The sequence below is a fragment of the Toxotes jaculatrix genome, chromosome 23 (genome assembly GCF_017976425.1).
Source record: "Toxotes jaculatrix isolate fToxJac2 chromosome 23, fToxJac2.pri, whole genome shotgun sequence".
Lineage (NCBI taxonomy): Eukaryota > Metazoa > Chordata > Actinopteri > Toxotidae > Toxotes > Toxotes jaculatrix.
In genome coordinates this window covers 766,749-785,000 of record NC_054416.1, presented here as the reverse complement: position 1 = coordinate 785,000, position 18,252 = coordinate 766,749, and the positions used below count along the sequence as shown (strand labels likewise).

Sequence of the window (18,252 nt, the reverse complement as noted above, 5' to 3'; positions counted from 1 at the left end):
GGCTGAGCGTGGGGACACCGGCTGAGCGTGGGGACACCGGCTGAGCGTGGGGACACTGGCTGAGCGTGGGGACACCGGCTGAGCGTGGGGACACTGGCTGAGTGTGGGGACACTGGCTGAGTGTGGGGACACCGGCTGAGCGTGGGGACACTGGCTGAGTGTGGGGACACTGGCTGGTTTCTGATGAGGAGCCGCAGCACATGTCTGACGAGCTGCTGCTGTTTCCCCACTGGATGAAAAACAAATCCTTAACGTTACGTAGCACAGACGTGTGAAGGGTGAGGAGTTAGCTTGACTTAACTAAGCTTCAACCTCGAGCTCAAAGGAAAGTTCAAACGGGAAAGTGTCGGCTCACACGAGCGACTGGCGGCGATTCATCAGAACAACCCCGTTTTCTGTTCGTCCGCGAGGGAATCGTCAATAATTGATTAGAAGTTTGACCCTCTGTGATTGTGAGGTGGAAGAGATGAAGCCACATAATGAAAGGCTGAGCAGCGCAGAGATGATCATACAGCCGAGCTCACGCTGCTCTGTACGGAGGCGTCACAGTCGGGGGACAGATGCAGTGATGCTGCAGTGCAGTCTGGGAAATCCCAGCTGACAGGCAGCATACATGAACAGAAATGTTTTTATTCACTTGTGATGCTTTTATGTTTCGTGCTGAAGAAGACGACGAGCTGCCTCGTTATCCCAGAGTCCATCTCCGAATGTGTGGATCATCAGGTGCTTTTATTTTGACGGGGTCTGTGCAGTAGAGTTCAGTGTCGAGCTCCAAACTGTTTTAAATTCAACCAGCAGTTTCCACACAGCTCCTCTGGTTGTTTGTGTCAAACCCTGAGCTGCGCTGGGGTTTGTGCTGTGTGTGTGTGTGTGTGTGCGTCGGAGTGTGTGTCTGTGTGTGTGTGTGTGTGTGTGTGTGTGTCTAAGAAAATGAGGCAGATAAAGAGCTTATATCTATCCCAGGATTGAATGAGAAGCTGTTTTGTCGCAGTGAGGGACTTTGGGATGTTTGTGTCTCTGTTGTGAGTCTGTGTTTCTTTGTATGTGTGTCCTCTAACTGTGTGTGTGTGTGTCTGTGTGAGGCAGAAACAGATAATGGCAGTAATTGAGAGATAGTTGTCACTGTTGTGTTGTTGCGACGTTCTGCTGATGCCCTATTAGCCTTTTCTGCACTTCGCTGGGTCTATTTTTGTCGGTGTAGAAGATTCAGTGGCGCTGAAACCTTCAAAGACTCGCTGAAAGTTTGTCACCTGCAGAGAAAAACACTCGCTCACTGTTCACCTGTGTTTGTCGAGGAAAAGGTGACTAAACTCCAGTGGACAGATTCTGATGCGCAGAGCGAGAGCTGTGGACTGAGAGGAAGTTTCCTGGATTTTAAATCCAAGAAAAAGAGGAAAGCAGCATCTGCACAGAATCGACTGAAAACCGAAGCAGGTTTTCATGCTGCTTTGTTATCAGTGATATTTCACTGGTAAACAGAGAAACCAACAGAATCCATCCTGCCTGGTACAGACCTGGGTACAGACCAGGCTTCGGTCATGTGGATGGTTTGTAGATGAACTGGAGCAGCAGCACTTCTGAATGTAAACCCACTGAGGTCCACCAGCACCTCCCAGGTCCTGCAAATGTACCGAACTTTTATTTTTATCCCTGTCGCACAAATATTTACACGACGGCGGAGAAAGGACAGCGACGCTCTGTTTTAGCAACACTGATACACCAGGTATGAGGCTGAAGACCTGCCTGATGTACTGATATCAGAAGCTAAACATTCCCCTGAGACCGATGTTTAGTTTGGAGACGTGTGATAGAGACTCGGGGAAGCGAGCGTCTTTAAGCAAAGCTCAGTGAGTGGATGCTGGACGTGAAACCGTTTCCCTGACTGTCAGTCCAGGCTGATAAAGTGGCAGCACAGAGCTGCAGTCAGCTGGGCTCAGTGTGTGGGAGCTGCTGTGCATCCATGTCTCTGGCTGTTATCTCAGAGTCGCCCTGAGGAGCATGTGTTTGGTATAGTTTAGCAGCGGTGATGCGTTCAGGGGACGTAAGGAGCAGCTGGGAGGAATGTGTTTTCACTTCTGTTTATCAGTCACAGCCACGTCTCAGAGAAACATCGTCCCTGATGGATCAGAGGGACACTGTCAGGGACGAGCGGCTGCTTCATTTTATTATTGTGCGAGTTAAAAAGACGAATCACGGAGCAGAACCAGGCTGAGGTGACACTGCTGCTCACAGGTCCTGACAGTCCACCTCAGACAGCGGCCTTCTGGATCACGTGTCATGTTGGACACTTCGTCTTATTACCACCTGTCTCAGTGTAAACCAGCCATCAGAGGTTCAGTTACAGAATCCAGCTTGGTGAGACAGGTTTACTGTCCCGTCTCAGACTCAGTGTTTCTGCCTCAACCAGACGAACACGTCACGGCTTCAAGTGTTTGCAGAGGATGGAATTTTAAACACAGGACTGCTGCTGAGACACAGAGTGTCGGTTTATTTTAATGTTCTATACGATAAAGTTCTGAGCTGGAGAGATTTTCAGCTGTGGAACCGACTCCGGTTTTGACTCCTGGCACACGGAGTGGAAACTCCATCTACTCAAGTGGCAGCGCTGACTCGTGTCCTCTCAGGAGACGCACAGACGACGTTTCCCTCCCGCTGCTTCAGACGTGGTTAAACTTGGAGAGTAAAGAGGCCGGGCGAGGCGTGAAGCTGAGCCGTGGCCGACAGACGCAGAAGCGTGACTGCTGCTCACAGGATGTAAAGTCTGCAGGCGTGTGCGTGTCAGCAGGTGATTTATGAAGCAGTGTGATGGAGGAGCAGGAGTGAGAACAGAAGAAAAACATTTTCACTCCATTTTCACACAAAACTTCACGCTGAGCTGATTAAAAAAAAAAAAAAGGAGAAAGAAGCAAGACAGAAAAAACCTGAGGCCAACGGTGGGTCATCAGACGGTGAAGATCCCAGGAAACAGCGTCAGGGGAATCTGGGAAATGGAGTTTATTTAGAGACCTCAGGTGCAGTTCACACAAGCTTGTTGTTATTCTGCTCTCACAGCTCTAACAAGGTAAAACGCATTAGAGAGTCTTTGTCCTCCACTGTCCATCCTGAAGACGGATTTCAAAACAGTCTTTGTATCAGTGTGTGTGTACAGTGTACGCTGACGTGTGCATGTGCAGCTCCTTTTGTGTTGTATTCAGCAGGGATGCAAACACTGTACATCCTCTCAGTGTGGGAGCTGATGCAGCTCACAGCAGATTTGGTTTTGGTTCAAATCCCGTCTGGATCCTTAAATGGATCAGAACCACATCAGGTCCCGTGGACTGTCAGCGCTTCCTCCTGGATCCCAGGTTCTGAGTGACAGCACAGCGACAGCAGCCGAAGGCAGAGGACTCAGGAGGGAACAGGTCAGAGTGTTGGTGGATTTCAGCTTTTGAACATATGAAACAACATATGAAACAAAGGCACAGTGAAGAACAGGAAACCTGAGTCTTTCAGCTGTAAACTTCCAGTGAGAGGCGCCTGCAGGCGTCCGACTGTCCTCCACAGAGCCTCCGTCCCGCTCAGATAACTGCTTTCACAGCATCATGGCAGGGTGTCGCTCAGCAGCTCCAGGTTTCTGTGGCAACACGGCCCCCGACCGGGTGCCACACTCAGCCCTGACCCCCCCGCCGAGGACTCCCCGCTCTGCCGGCGATTACTGTCGAACTGCCAAAGAAAAAGCTGCAGTGGAGCCTGAGGATCAGACGTCATCTGTCACGTGACGAGGCTGCTGATTGGCGGATGAGTTTCCTGAGGACAAACAGCAGCTCAGAGCGTCCACAGCGTGGCTCTGGGACGATGGAGCCTTATGACTTCGATGCCTCTGACTTTTTATCTGACGCCACCGCCAGGATGAGATTTACGGTTTGAAGTAAACATCTCAGAAACAGCGTCACCTCCGGTTTTCAGGCTCCGCTCCTGCTCCGTCCTCGTGCAGTGAACAGAAACTTTCCCTCCTCTCTCGTTTAGTTCTCGGTCTGTCGGGTTAATCTTCTCCCTGGAGCTTCTCGATGTTTAAAACACACTTTGAATTCTTTTTTTATACTAAACGTGTGACAGATATTCAGCGTTGGGCTCTGAACTTTTAAAAGTCAAACTCTCAGAGGAAATAAGAACATTCAGCAGCGTGGTGTCGACAGGATCAGAGGGGAAGGTGACGGCTGATGTATGAGTTTTAATAAAAGGCCAATAATATGAGCAGCATGTCAGTCTAATCTAATCTGAATTCATCCTGATGGAGGAACACAGCTGATGAATCTCCTCTCACTCTTTCTCTTCTTCCTGCACTGAGACTGAACATTCACCATTTCATCTCCTCTCTCGACACGTTTCCTGGTTCTCAGCTTCTCTGAACATCGAATCGTCCCAGTTCATGCTTCTTCTCCAGGATCTTTCCCAAAAGCTGCCGAGGTGTTGATCATGATCCCAGTTTCTAACTCGTCCACTCTCTGTGTCCTCTGTCCTCCAGCTCTCACTTTCATTTGGCTTCCATTCTGCTTTTCTCATCTTTCAGAGAATCGTTTTCAGGCCTTTAAACGGCGTCTCGTCTTCACCTTCAGCCATGTTTGTCTTTCTCTCTGGAGAAGAACTGAAAGGACATGAAAACAAGTTGTGTATACGGTGTTATAATAAATGCACCTGCCCAGACACCTGCACGCACCGATAAGCATCAGTGCCACAGACAGAACGCCTCGGTCGACCTCCATCCTCCTCTCATCCATCTACCTGAACAATCTGCCTCCAAACATGAAATATTGTTGCACACTTCGGTTGTTTGTGTCGTCGTTTGTATTTCTGATTTATTTTCCACTGTTCCAGTGCGTCTGTAACCAGGTTTCCCTCCGAACGCACAGATCTGAAGGTGCAGGTCTCCTCATCGCTCCAGGCTGATCTGCTGTTTCCACCACAGCAGAGAATTAACACCACCTCTGTTTCTTTCCAGCACTGAGCACTTTCCTTAATCAGGCCGTTAAAAGCCGTCGCTGCCTGAATCGTGACCGCGTCCACACGGATGAACTGAGGATGAAAAACGCTCCCGGGTGTCGGGGTCACATCCGTCACTGCTTCGCCTCCAGTTTTGTTTTTAATGTTCCAAAACTTTTCCCAGAGATGAGTAATGAGCACGAGGAGCACATTACTGCGTGCTCTCCTCTGCACACGCTCCAACCTCAACTGTGAAATGGAAGAAATCTCATCCTGTAATGAGCACATTTGTTTCCTGCGATTTCCTGAAATGTAATGACGACTTGTACTAATTTCTCTCATTTCAAAGTGAAGCAGCGCTGCTTATTATAACCCCGCAGAGGAAACTAAGACAGATAGAGCATGAATACACTCTCGTCCATCTCCTGAGGGCTCACACACACACACTGTGAAAGGACCAGAGACCAGAGACCAGAGACCAGACCAGAGACCAGAGATCAGAGACCAGACCAGAGATCAGACCAGCACAGTTTAACGTGAGTGGTCAGAGAACGTTAGGACTGTCGGGGTCTGGGATTTATGGACAGGATGAATGAAAGAGACATGAGCAGCTGTAAAGACCTCGACGGTCAGGGACAGAATTAATTTCATTATTTAAATAATCACTTACTTTAAAACTGTTGTTGTGTGGCTGTAAAAAGAATCAGCTGCGTGCTCTGGGTGTGAGAGTGCAGGTGATTGACAGAGAGAAGCTCAGTCCGACTGGGGACAGAGAGACACTGTGGGAGCATCGAGGCAGAAACATTTCTGTTTCTGAAAAAGAAGCTCGGCGGACTCCACTTCAAAGCTCCGGGTTCGATCCGTACATCAGAGCCCCTCTCCTTCGGGACTGACGTCTCCGTCTCCCGGGGACGTCCAGGAGCTGGAGTAATTGGAGGAGACCGTCTGTGATTTTAATCCCGTGCAAATGTGCCTCGTCTGATTTGTACAGTGACGACTCGAGCACAAACTGCTGAAAGACAAAGCTCCTGAGACGGCTTCACTTCCTGCTCACAGGAGGCCTCCTCACTGACTTCTGTGAAACATGGAGTTTACAGAGGACGGTTTGGCCAGAATCTTCTGGTGGCCCTGGGTCCTGGGCCCCTGAGTCCTGGGCCCCTGAGTCCTGGGCCCCTGGGTCCTGGGCCTCATTACATTTCCCTTGTGAATTTTTTTTTTCCACAGTGCAATTACACCAAGATCCCACATAATACAAGACCTGTGAGAAAAGGGCTTAAGACCTGAAGTGAAACCTACTTTTTCATTTCCAGCCAAGGAAGGAATTAGAAAAGGAAGAGCCACAGAGGAGGAGGAGGAGGGGGGAGGAGGGGGGAGGAGGAGGGAGGATAATTTAGCCTCAGGATGTTTGAAGGCAGGAAAATGAACGTGGAGGATTTAGTTTCAGCTCTGACTGGAAATGGAGGAAATGTGGACACACTTTCTTTCACTCATTATGTTTGAAGTTCTGCCGTAAATCTTTTCTTTAAATTCAGCAGCATGAAAGTGAAACAGCTCCTCAGCTCCCGGTTCATATGCAGATTAAGGTGAAGGCACCTCTGAGCCTCTGTCTCTGGTTCTGTGTGTTCGCTCTGAGGCGGGAGGCGGGTGGAGGACTGTTTCCATGCTGACGGAGGTGTGCTGATAAAGAAGAAGAAGAATGAGCAGTGTTGGTGCTGACGGCGTGGATTACAGAGGATTCCTCTCCAGTCACACGTTCACCGTGTGGACGCCTCCTGCTGATAATCACACACACTTTATTTTCCTCTTCCCTCCTGCTGTGTTTCTGTTTCCATAATCCATCTGTTTAACCTGTGCACCTCCCCCCTCAGCTTCTCCTTCCTCCTCCCCTCAGCTCAGATTCACTCCTCCTCTGTTTTTCTTCCTTGTTCCTTATTTAGCTTCGTCCCTCTCTTCATCCTCTGCTTCGCCTGCTCCTTCCTTTATTCTCCTTCTTCTCTGTTGCTTTTCTTCTTTCCTCTTTCTGTCTTCTGAAGTTCTTCCATCCTTGTCCTCTGTCATATCATCTCATTTCTAATTCAGTCTTTAGTTTAGACAGAACACACACACACACACACACACACACACACACACACACACACACACACACACACACAGTTTAACAGCAGCAGGTTTTTCCTCCATCAGCAAGTTAAAAACCAGAAAGAGCACTTTGATGTCTGTTAAACATCACACAGCTAAAACAGCAACACGGACCTGAAAACACCTGAAACACACACACACACACACACACACACACACACACACACTGCTGCAACAACAGAGACGCTGAGCTGTGAGTCCTGACAGGAGAAAAGCTGAGCAGAGAAGAATAAGAAAGACAGGAGCTAAAAAAGGTTCATGGAGGAAGAGAAGGAAAAAAGAATCCCAAATTAAAGTTCGTTTCCATCCACCTGCTGAAACGTGGGAAAAAAAAACCCTCAAAGCAAAAACCAGCACAAAGCGAGGAGCCTGCTCCAGAGCCCCGTGTCCCCGGACACCGCACAGCATGCTGGGTTTAACACAGGCAAAGTTTTATTCCCAAACTCTGAGAGCGTGTCGCTGACGACAGAACGAGGCCGCCTGGAAATCCATCACTGTTTCTGAATCACAGGAAAATAACTGAGACCACGTCACGTGAAACGTTTTCAGCTGATCTGAGGTGACACACATTTTAACTCCACTCTGACTTTTTAATAAATAGGGTGTACTCATTAACACTCAGCCATTCTCTGTTTTGCTGATTCACTTTATCAGGAAACTGATTCTGATCTCTAATTAAAATCAGGAGGAAATAACGTCACATTGTCATGTGCTTTGAATTTGTTCATTCACTGAATAAAAAGATAACGGGGATAAAAACAGTGACCTGAATATGAAATCATCAAACAACAGCCTGAACACAGTGTCTGAAACTTCAACTTTACACCAGCAGTGAAAAACAAATCGGATGAAAGGCTCATAAATGTTCACAGTCTGACGTTAAAGGTGAGGAAACACTGCACAAACACATTCATCATATAAATATATAAAAATATTCATATAAAGTCGCTCAAAGCTCCAAAGAGTCTGAATCAACAACAAGCAGAACGAGCATCAGCTGCTCAGTCTGAAGACGTGAACATGAAAGAAAATCATTTGGCTTTAAACGCTCTTCGTTCTGCGTTAAAACATCAATAAAAACTGAAAACTTTCAGAGTCGGAGGTGAAAACACGGCGGTGTGTGTCTGAATGAACTGAACAGCGGCTCCGCTCGGCCTCCGGTTTCTCAGCCTCCCACACAGAAACGAGCCCACCTCCAGCTCTCGTCCTCCTCTCCAGCTCTCGCACAACCAAAGGAAAACCTCTCACATTTCACTCATTTAGCCGAGTGACAATTCTTCCTGTCAATTCTTTTGTTTAATAAAGTTTTAGATAACTGATCTGCTGATATGCTCGTCACAGCGTTTCCAGTTTCCAGTGATGTACAGAGAAAACGAGGAGCACAGCTTCTCATCTGAGCAGCTGGAGTCACGTGTCTGGCATTTCTTCATCAGAACAGTTGTCAGTTATTTTTCTAATGACTGAACAGAGACCAGGAAACCAGTCTCACACACCTTCAGTGGTGTCTTCACTCCTTTTTACTCTGTGAGTGATTTAAATGAGCCTAAAGCACCAACATGAAAGGCGTCTGTACGTGTCGTCTGCAGGAAAAACAAATTCAATCTCTCAAAGGTTTTTTTTTCCCTCTTCATCCTCGTGTTTTTCTTCCTCCTTCAAATGACCAGAGCCTCGAGCATGTGCAGAAACCCGATCGTGAAGTGGGTCAGGCAAATTAGGAAACAAGGAGAAAACTCCTGCTTCTTTCTTCACAGTGTGAAATCTGTCAGAAGTGACGTCGACTGTTTTCAGCCTCATCAGGAAACATCAGGAAACATCAGGAAACATCAGGAAACATCAGGAAACATCAGGAAACAAGCTGCTGTTGCTCAGATGACCAACATTACTTAGTGGTTAACAGAGTAATGTTTGTCTCTAGCTGCGCCCACAGATGACTGGTGTGATGGGAGGATGAAAGGAAATGAAAATCAAAGTGTTTCATCTCTTTCTATTCTTCCTCTGTTAAACCACTGGACAGAGCCTGACGTGGTTTCACCCTAAAACGACATTAACGTGCTTTTAAAACGAATCTCGCTGAAGAGCTGATTGGTTTGTCGGGATTATTGTGGAGGGAAAGATGTTTCCTTTCATGCCTAAAACTTTGGCTGTAGGAGAACGCCACCAGAGAGGAGGAGGAGAGGAGGAGGAGGAGGAGGAGGAGGAGAGGGAGGCTGACATTTAACAGAGGATGATAAATCTGTTGGATGTGTTTTTGTGAAATCCAAACAGTGTCTTTCATTGTTTTCCTTCAGTTTATCAGAGGTGATAGAGGAAAGAAGCTGAGCAGCTCGTCAGAAACCAAATATTATCCTTCTCTCCCTCCCTCCGTCTGTCACCCAGATTAAACTTTAAAATAGAGATGAAACAAACAGAGGAAGATGCGAACAGTTCTCTGCTCGTGCGTCTGTGCTGAACATCTGAAAGTAAAACGATGGAGCTGTGAAACTCAGCCAGAGGCTGCACATCGCAAAAACACTGAGCTGGGAAACGTTCAGTAACGTAGTCATAATAAAGACAGTCCTGCCTTTGCTCCTGGAGCTCCTCGGCCTCCTGCTCCCCTTCATTCACCTCCTCTGCCGTGAACTGTCCCCTCGCTGCCGGCTCTCACACAGGAAAAGGCCTCCTGCAACAACATGTCACATGTTCACAACACGGGACGAGAGACAACGAAAACCACGACTGATGGACTGTGTGTAAACGTAAAGACTTTTCACTGTGGCCCCAAATTCACAGGAGAGGAGAGGAGGAGAGGAGAGGAGGAGAGGAGGAGAGGAGGAGGGGAGGAGGGGAGGAGGAGAGGAGGAGAGGAGGAGAGGAGGAAGAGAGGAGGAGTGGAGGAGAGGAGGAGAGGAGGAGAGAAGGAAGAGAGGAGGAGAGGAGGAGGGGAGGAGGAGAGGAGGAGAGGAGGAAGAGAGGAGGAGTGGAGGAGAGGAGGAGAGGAGGAGAGAAGGAAGAGAGGAGGAGAGGAGGAGGGGAGGAGAGGAGGAAGAGAGGAGGAGTGGAGGAGAGGAGGAGGGGAGGAGAGGGGGAGAGGAGGAGGGGAGGAGGAGGGGAGGAGAGGAGGAAGAGAGGAGGAGTGGAGGAGAGGAGGAGGAGGAGAGGAGGAGAGGGGGAGAGGAGGAGAGGAGCGATGGGCCTGGTCTGCCTGGAGACAACGTATGCGAGCACAGGTGCTGGAAGCTGCTTCTGACCTTCTGAACTGCAGGTGAAGCTACACTGAACTAAATCCTCTTCATCAGCACAGCTGCTGTCATCAGTATCTATGCAGCATACAGAACATAAAGCAGCGAACCTAACACCCGGCTGCTGCATCATCATGTCACCGTGACGACGAGCCATGATAAACAGGCGTCCTCATCACTGTGTCTGCATTACTCCATAGTAACAGTTGCTAATGACCTGAGGTATCAGAGCCCTATACAAGAGTAACTCTACACATAAGGTGAGTGTCTCACCGTCAGTAGAAAGGCGACTGGGGGCTGATGTACAGACTCTGTGTTTGGGAGGCAGGGGGGGCGAGAGTGGGGAGAGAAGAGAGGGGAGAGAGGGGGAAGGAGGGGGGCGGGGCAGGGGGAGGGAGGCAGGAGGCGAAGGCCCTGCTGCCGCATGTCACGACCCTGGGACTGGTGGTGGAGGAGGGGATGGCGAGCGGAGGAGAGGGGCTGCTGGGAGAATCACAGGAAGCTCCGCTCAGGAAGGACGAGTCTGGAAGAGAGGAAACAGAGAGAGAGAGGGAGAGGAGCTGAGAGAGGGGTGGAGGAGGAGGAGGGAGAGAGGAGGCAACACAAAGACAGGGCAGGTGGACAGAAGTAGAAGGAGAAGAAAATGGAAAAGGGGGAGAGCGACGAGATGAGACGTGTGGAGAGAAAGGTGAGAAAAGACAAAGAGGGAAGTAAAGAAGGACGATGGGTGAAGAGAGGGAAGGAGCTCGTGGTGCAATCGAACACACACATGAAACGCTGCTGCATCTTTAGTCATTTTAGACCAAATTCCCCCAGAGAAAACACGAGAGCAGGGACTGAGACGTGCAGTGACCGATGAAGGACAGAGGACAGGGGACACAGTTTCTCTCCTGTGGGTTGAGCTTTGTCACCAGAAGATAATCAGCCTCCTGTGGGGCTGCCTGCGTGATAAAAAATGGATGCAGAGTCAGAGAGTTTGATTAAAAGCGTGGACCTCCAGCAGCACAGGCTGATGTGCAGACTGAGCCCCACTTTTAGCTGCATGGATGGTGAAAAAAAAAAACAGAGGGATGATGTTCAGGACAGAGAGCTGAGGGACTGAACAGCTGTGTCACAGGAAAGGCATGATGGGAGACTCTTAAATATCACAGTCCGTTTCTGTCCACGTAACCACGATGACATTTCAGCACATAAAACTGGATCGATGTTCACAAGCAGGAGCTGAGAGACGGAAACTCAGCGCTGAAGAATCTACAACCAGTGAATCCTACACGGGACGGAGCCTGATTAGTTTCCTGTGCTGTTTAGTTTCCTTTATGTGCAGAAAGTAAAACACGAGGAGAAGAAGATAAAATAATGTGAGTGTGAATAAATGATGATGTTAGACTGAGACAGTAAAGATGTAATAATGCAGATGAATGTGCTCCTGAAACGAGTCCAGCTCTGTCTGAACTGTGTATGAATACAAACGGACTGTGTAAAGTGATGGGGTGTCGTCCTGTAGCTCTGCTTCCACTGACATTAGGTTCAGATTATTACCTTCACATTAAAACCTTTCATTTAAAGTGAGTGTTGTTTTTACTACAGTGCAGCTGCCTGTTTAAAGCCTCTGCACCAGTGTCAACAGTTTAAACTCTGCAGCCTCAAACAGCCTCCTGCAGCACGACACGGGTCCTGCTGGTGAACCTCTGCCTCAGCTAACAATCCTGCTTGTTTATTCATACGCCACGAGTAAACACAGTGTTTACACATTCAGAAAGCACAACACCCAAACAAGCAAGTGTCATCATATATCTATATGTGTCCTGGTCTGGATGTTTGGGAACACTGGACACGCCACATGCATGTTAAGCTGGGTTTATGGAGTGTGTGTGTGTGTGTGTGTGTGTGTGTGTGTGTGTGTGTGCGTGTGCGTGTGTGTGTGTGTGTGTGTGTGTGTGTGTGTGTGTGGACCCATACCCAGGTTCCACAGGGTGGTCCTGGCAGCCAGCTCTTTGGCATCATCCAGCAGCACACACAGCTTATCTGGGATGTAGGTGCTTTGTGTCGATGGGATCACAACCTGTGCACGCGCACACACACGCACGCACACGCACACGCACACACACACACACACACACACACACACATCTTTTACTCCATGTTACTGTTCTGTTAGTTATCGTAGCTTGTGCAGGTGTGAGATGTGATAACAGTGAGATGAAGCCAGGTGCTGAGTAAAGTCAGGTGAGCTGTATTAGGAGCTGTGTCAGGACCTTGTACAGCAGCAGCAGCTTCCCGTCCTGTGCAGGTGTGGAGTACAGGTGGTACTCGGGCTGTGACCAGCAGTTCTTGCGGCAGAAGAAGTCGAGCAGGCTGACAGCGGAGCTGATCTGACTCTGCTTCAGTGACAGCAGGCTGGTGGGGGACAGGGGAGTGCCGGGAAACAGGGGGAACACGGCCCTGTCCACGTCGTCTGACAGCACGGAGACAAACACGGCGTTAGCGTTAGCGCTCATCAGAGCAGACGTTTCGTTATTCAGAGAGGACTGATGGGCAAGAACGTGGATTTTATCCATTCAAAAATTAAAAATTAAAATTAAAAACAAAGCAGAATAAAGTGTGAAAAACAGGAAGGATCTGAATACTGAAGCCACCACATCACTCCCTGTATGAATCTCTCCATCTGTCCTCCTCCTTACACCTTCACCCGTCTCTGCCCGGCTCTCTCCACCTCTGAAGCTCCATCTCCATCCTGAATCTGTCTCTTATCTCCACCATGGATCTAACAAATAAATGTTTAATTCATTTTCCCAGGAGTCTCTCTCATCTATCCCTCCCTGAATCTGTCCACATCCTCCTGTCTCTCTCTCTCTCCCGCTCTCTTGTAGAAGAACAAGGGAGTGTAGTAGTAGTGTCTCACTGCTCCGACATCTCTGCTCTCATAAATATTTCACAGTCCATTTGTGGGAGACTTAACTTTAAAACTTTTCTCATTTTCAGAAATGTCTCCGAGCATCAGGAAAGTGAGGTCTTGCTTCATCGTCAGATTATTATCGTGGCTGTATCAATACACGAGTGATGAATGTGGTTTGTAATGGATGAGACAGAACAGAGACAGGTTGAGACAGGACAGAAACTGAAATATCATCATGTTCAATTACACAGCAGGATTTTACAGGCAGACTGAAAAACACAGAGCTGGTCTGTTCAACAACAGAAAGCTTCAGTAGGAGCAGCACGTTTCACACTAACCTGGTGATGATAAGATAAAAACATTAAACACAAACCTGTGATTATAAAACATCATATAAATCAGTACAAAGTTTTCAGTATGACCCTGAAACTATGAAAGAACTTCCCTCAGCTGTCACAGAGCAGTAAAACAGTTTACTGCAGGACATTTCTTATCTAACTGCAGCAGATTGTATTTTAAAAAGTATTTTTCCAAACAGGACACACACACACACACACACACACACACACACACACACACATCAGCCTCCTCCTCACCTCCTGCTGCTCCTGGGTAGAAGGGGCTCCCCAGGCGAGGCGGCAGGGACATGGGTCTCAGAGGAGAGCATCCATCACCTCCTCCCATCATCCCTCCATCGTTCCTGTGCAGAACAGAGGTCCCGTTCCCTCCTCCTCCTCCTCCTGCGTTGTTTCCCAGGTATGCCCTGCTGCTGTACTTCCTCCCAGCGACCCCTCCGTCCTTGATCCCCGCCGGTTTGGCCAGCGTCACCTCCACGGTGGCTCCATCGATCTGGGCTCCGTTCATTAAACCGAGCGCAGTGATGGCGTCCTCGCGGCAGCGGTAGTGGATGAAGCCGTAGTCTGTGAGTTTCTTGACGCGCTCCACGGAGCCCGGTTTGAAGCGGGAGAACTCCTGACGAAGAGTTTCTTCACTGGTGCTTAGCATCAGATTACGCACCTGCAGCAGAACACAAACACACCAACATTCAACAGTATTATCCCACCTACAGGTGCTAACACAGGTGAACACCTGTCAGGTATCAGGCTGACGTCCTGTCTGTGCTCACACTGATGCATCAGCTGCTGATCCACGAGTGGGACAGTTTATTTCATACATGCAGAATGATGACATCCCTGCGAGCGCTGCAGGTTTTTTATTATTCCTGCTCAACTGTTTTGACCTAAAAAATATAGATGAGTCATGTTTCAGTGGAAAATAAATCCCCGGTTTATGTTCCACAGTTTTATAACCAGGAAAAGTGTTTACAGTTTATCTGAACACTGTAGTTCACTTGCTGCATGTAGAAGAAATTTAAGCATCCAGGATAAATTCTGTACACAACACTGGTATTTATGTAACTGAGTCATCTGAGGTACGAGTTTTCAGATTCAGGTCCATTCCCTGATGCTTACACTTACCTCTGACTTTTCTTTTAACCTACAGTTAATCAGGATATTCTCTGAGATCTGAATTTCCTCTTCCCGGTCCAGAGCCAACATTTTCTGAATGAAGACGAGGAGGGAAAGGAGGAAGGCCAAAGACCGAGGTTCCACCACAGTAATACAGAATGTGGCTTTCTAATGAACCGAACATCTCACAAAAATAGTAAAGTAACATCTGCTATGTTAATTCTCTGATGTCCCTGGAGAATTAATGGAATTTCCTGCCTCCTTCTTCCTGCTTTCCACCTCTGAAACATCACTGAAACTCTGAATTTGCCATGACTGATGAAAATACGACCGCTCTCTCCAAACTAAGCTGACACTCCGGAGTGTGATGACCTGATTCAGAGCTTCTTATATCAGAGGAAGCCGTGGTTATTCCTCTGCTGGCAGAGTCACTGTGGATCCGTGCAGCAGTACACACACATCACCACGAGCTTTATTTACCTCTGGGCCTCCCGGGATAAAAATACCCTCCCTCACACCACTGTAAGGTGCTTTTAGGTTTGTGTGTGTTACCCTTAGATCACACCTCAGTCTGTCGCTGTAAAAGCCTCCACAGTAATTGATCCCCTGGAGGACGTGCAGCTCCTGTGAGTCTCGCTCACCTTTGATCTGAACGACGCTGCTGAACATTTCAGAGGCGTCTCCCTAAAACACTGACCTTTGGCTGCAGAGGGGCACAGGACAGGGCAGGAGGACAGGGCAGGAGGACAGGGCAGGAGGACAGGGCAGGGACTAACTTTTTCATCTGCAGTGATCCCAAAATAAAGGCTTTAGAAGTTACGTAGGCACGTACATAAAGGACTCTGATGCGCTGCATGACCTCCTCGTCCACGTCTTTCTCAGGCTCAGCCCAGTCCACCTGGATGGAGTGACCCCACAGCTGGAAGGTTCCTGAGAGGAGAGGAAACAGATTCGCTAACATCGGCTCAGTGCTCCTGAACTTTCCCTCTCGTATGCAGTGAAATGCTGCACTGAAGCAGGAAAGGAAAGCAGCACTGCAACACATTCAAACGTCACATTCACAAAACATGGAACAAGGAATGTAATAAACTGAGAGAGGCCCCGATGAGCAACACCTGCAGATGAAAAACATTTACTCTCACATGAGTAATGATGATGGAGTAGTTCCTGGAAACAGACTGTAAACTGATCAAAGCTCAGTACCTCTGCTAAACAATGTCCTGCTGTGTACAGATAAAATAACCAGACAGGAGTAAAGTGCTTGTGGCTAATCCTCCCCCAATACTTCCTCACAGCAGTCCTGCTCACTGAGGTCCAGACCAGAGGTCCAGCAACAGAACTGTATCACAGTAACTACATCACAGTACATATCACCACCCAGCTGCACTGGGAACACTTCAACACTTTTGTAATGGTGAAAGTGGTGAAAACCATCTATTTCCTGCTGACGTGACTGTGTGAACCCAGTGGTGCTGCAGCACTAACACCTGTCCCACCTGTTCTCAGACTGTTTCTGAGACACTGATTCAACGTCTTCATCACTTTGGGGGACGGAGTGTCCAAGCCCGAGGTGACGTCTCCAAACGTCTCTGTGCAGTGGACTGTGTTAGTTTTAGCTGAGTGTAATAACCTGAGTGATCTGAACGTTTCTGAAGTCTCTCAGTTAAATTCCACTACAGACGTTCCTGCTGCTGTGTTTTGTGTTCTAGCTCCCTCTGCTGGACAAAGACACACGCTGATTCAGGGTCAGCGAGGTGGCTGAACCGACACACGCGCTGCACAAAGAGTGTGTGCTGGCATGTAAAAGAAAAGCAGTGATGACTCAGAGGAGAAGGACGTGTGGCAGGATGTTACCAGGTATGAGCTTCCTCCTCGCCATGGCTGCTGCTTTGTGGGATTCATACTCAACAAAGGCAAAACCTCGATTTCTGCTCTTATCTGTGGAGCTGGGATACACAATCACATCCACCACCCCGTCCGTCACCTGGGACACACACACACAGATATGCAAACATGAGATGAGTGTGGTGAGGACACGGTAATTAGAGGGAAACATGTGGAAAGTGTTTACAGCGTCTGTGTGGAGGCAGACGAACATCTGCTGAGTCGTTTACTGCGAGTTTTTCATGCGTTTAATCTCTGTGATTTACTTGATTACTGCAAAGTGTGAAACCACATGCTGCGGTTAACGAGGGGAAAAACTGTGGTTTGGGTTTTCTACACTTACGACATACGGCCAAAACTATGTGGACACCAACTGTAACGATCGGCCTGGGCCTTTCGTGGTTTTAGCTCAAACGAAGGGAAATCTTGATATTTTAGAGAACAGTGGACACTTTCCTGTTTCAACATGATGAGGTTCATGCACTTTGTCCAAACCTTCAGAGTTTCTGTTATAATAGAACTGTGTACCTTCTTCATCTCCTCCATGATCTCGTCCTTCCTCTTGTCTTTGGGGATGGAGCCGATGAAGAGGCGGCAGTTATCCAGACTCACACACACTCCGATGAACTTCCCCTGGCGGATCTCGTAGTTGTCCAGCATCTGGATGGCCCTCTGAGCTGCTTCTCTGCACCACAGTCAGTAATCACCACAGCTTCATTAATCATAAAGAGTTCACTGCCTAACTGGCCTGAGCCGGTGATTCAGGCGATTTCTATCTTTCTGAGCTGTTACCTGGTGGTGTACATGACGAAGGCGTAGCCGCGGTTCTCTCCGCTGAACTCCATCATCAGTCTGAACTCATAGATCCGGCCGGCTCTCTCAAACAGAGGCACCAGCTGGTCTTCGTACATGTCTCTGGGAATCTTCCCCACAAACACCTCACAGCCCCGCGGGGGGGCCGGGCCCTCCCAACCTGGAGCACACAGACACACACATGGTGTGGTGAAGGTGAGCCGAGCTCTGCCACCTTCAGGTTTTTATCAATCAGTCTTTAACAGAAGCCAGATTCACCCGCTGTCGTGCGTTTTAGAGGTTTGTTTCTTGTTATATCTGATTCAGTACATTGATCTTTTTTATTTTTTCGTGTTTAAAACGTTCACACGTCTCTGGTCGTCTTTTAGCAGATTAAACTTATCACTGGGGGGCTTATTATTTGGGTTATTAATCCCTCTAATGCAGCTGAATTTCCCAGCAGGCGACTTTCATCAGACATTCATCAGTGGACTGACTGAAAATGAGATTACAGTGTGTGCAGAGCCCTCGTCTCCAAAATCTTATTTTACAGACCTGTCAGAAATATTACACATACACATTACCTGTGTTTGTGGCCTTTTCACACACACACACACACACACACACACACACACACACACACACACCTGGTGGAGGTCCACCGTACTTCCTCTGCCCGTTCTCCTGAACCATGTTGTACCCTGTCTTCTCAATCAGGGCGAGCAGAGCCATCTCCTTAGCGCAGGACACCCTGAACTCATCTTCACCCACCAGCGGACTGAGTTCACCGGAGTCCCCCTCCATGTCTCCGTCTGACTCCCTGTCGCTGTCTGTCCAACAAGCGGTGAAGCAAAACTTCCAAAAACGTACTTTTTACTGTGACATGTGAGCTGCT

General features: G+C 48.4%; 1 protein-coding gene across 1 annotated transcript in view; it reads right to left on the bottom strand.

Moving 5' to 3' along the window:
• rbm46 (RNA binding motif protein 46) overlaps window positions 1-18,161 on the bottom strand; it is an 18,253-nt gene extending 92 nt beyond the window's left edge. The window contains exons 1-10 of the mRNA XM_041031777.1: window positions 18,005-18,161; window positions 17,358-17,538; window positions 17,094-17,250; window positions 16,536-16,665; window positions 15,514-15,611; window positions 13,809-14,229; window positions 12,572-12,771; window positions 12,276-12,378; window positions 10,682-10,839; window positions 1-229 (exon numbers count right to left, since the gene is read on the bottom strand). The exon at window positions 1-229 is cut by the window's left edge and continues 92 nt beyond it. Of these exons, the coding sequence (XP_040887711.1) occupies window positions 1-229; window positions 10,682-10,839; window positions 12,276-12,378; window positions 12,572-12,771; window positions 13,809-14,229; window positions 15,514-15,611; window positions 16,536-16,665; window positions 17,094-17,250; window positions 17,358-17,538; window positions 18,005-18,161 (1,834 nt within the window). The remainder of the gene's footprint in view (window positions 230-10,681; window positions 10,840-12,275; window positions 12,379-12,571; window positions 12,772-13,808; window positions 14,230-15,513; window positions 15,612-16,535; window positions 16,666-17,093; window positions 17,251-17,357; window positions 17,539-18,004) is intronic.
• Window positions 18,162-18,252: the final 91 nt, after the last annotated feature.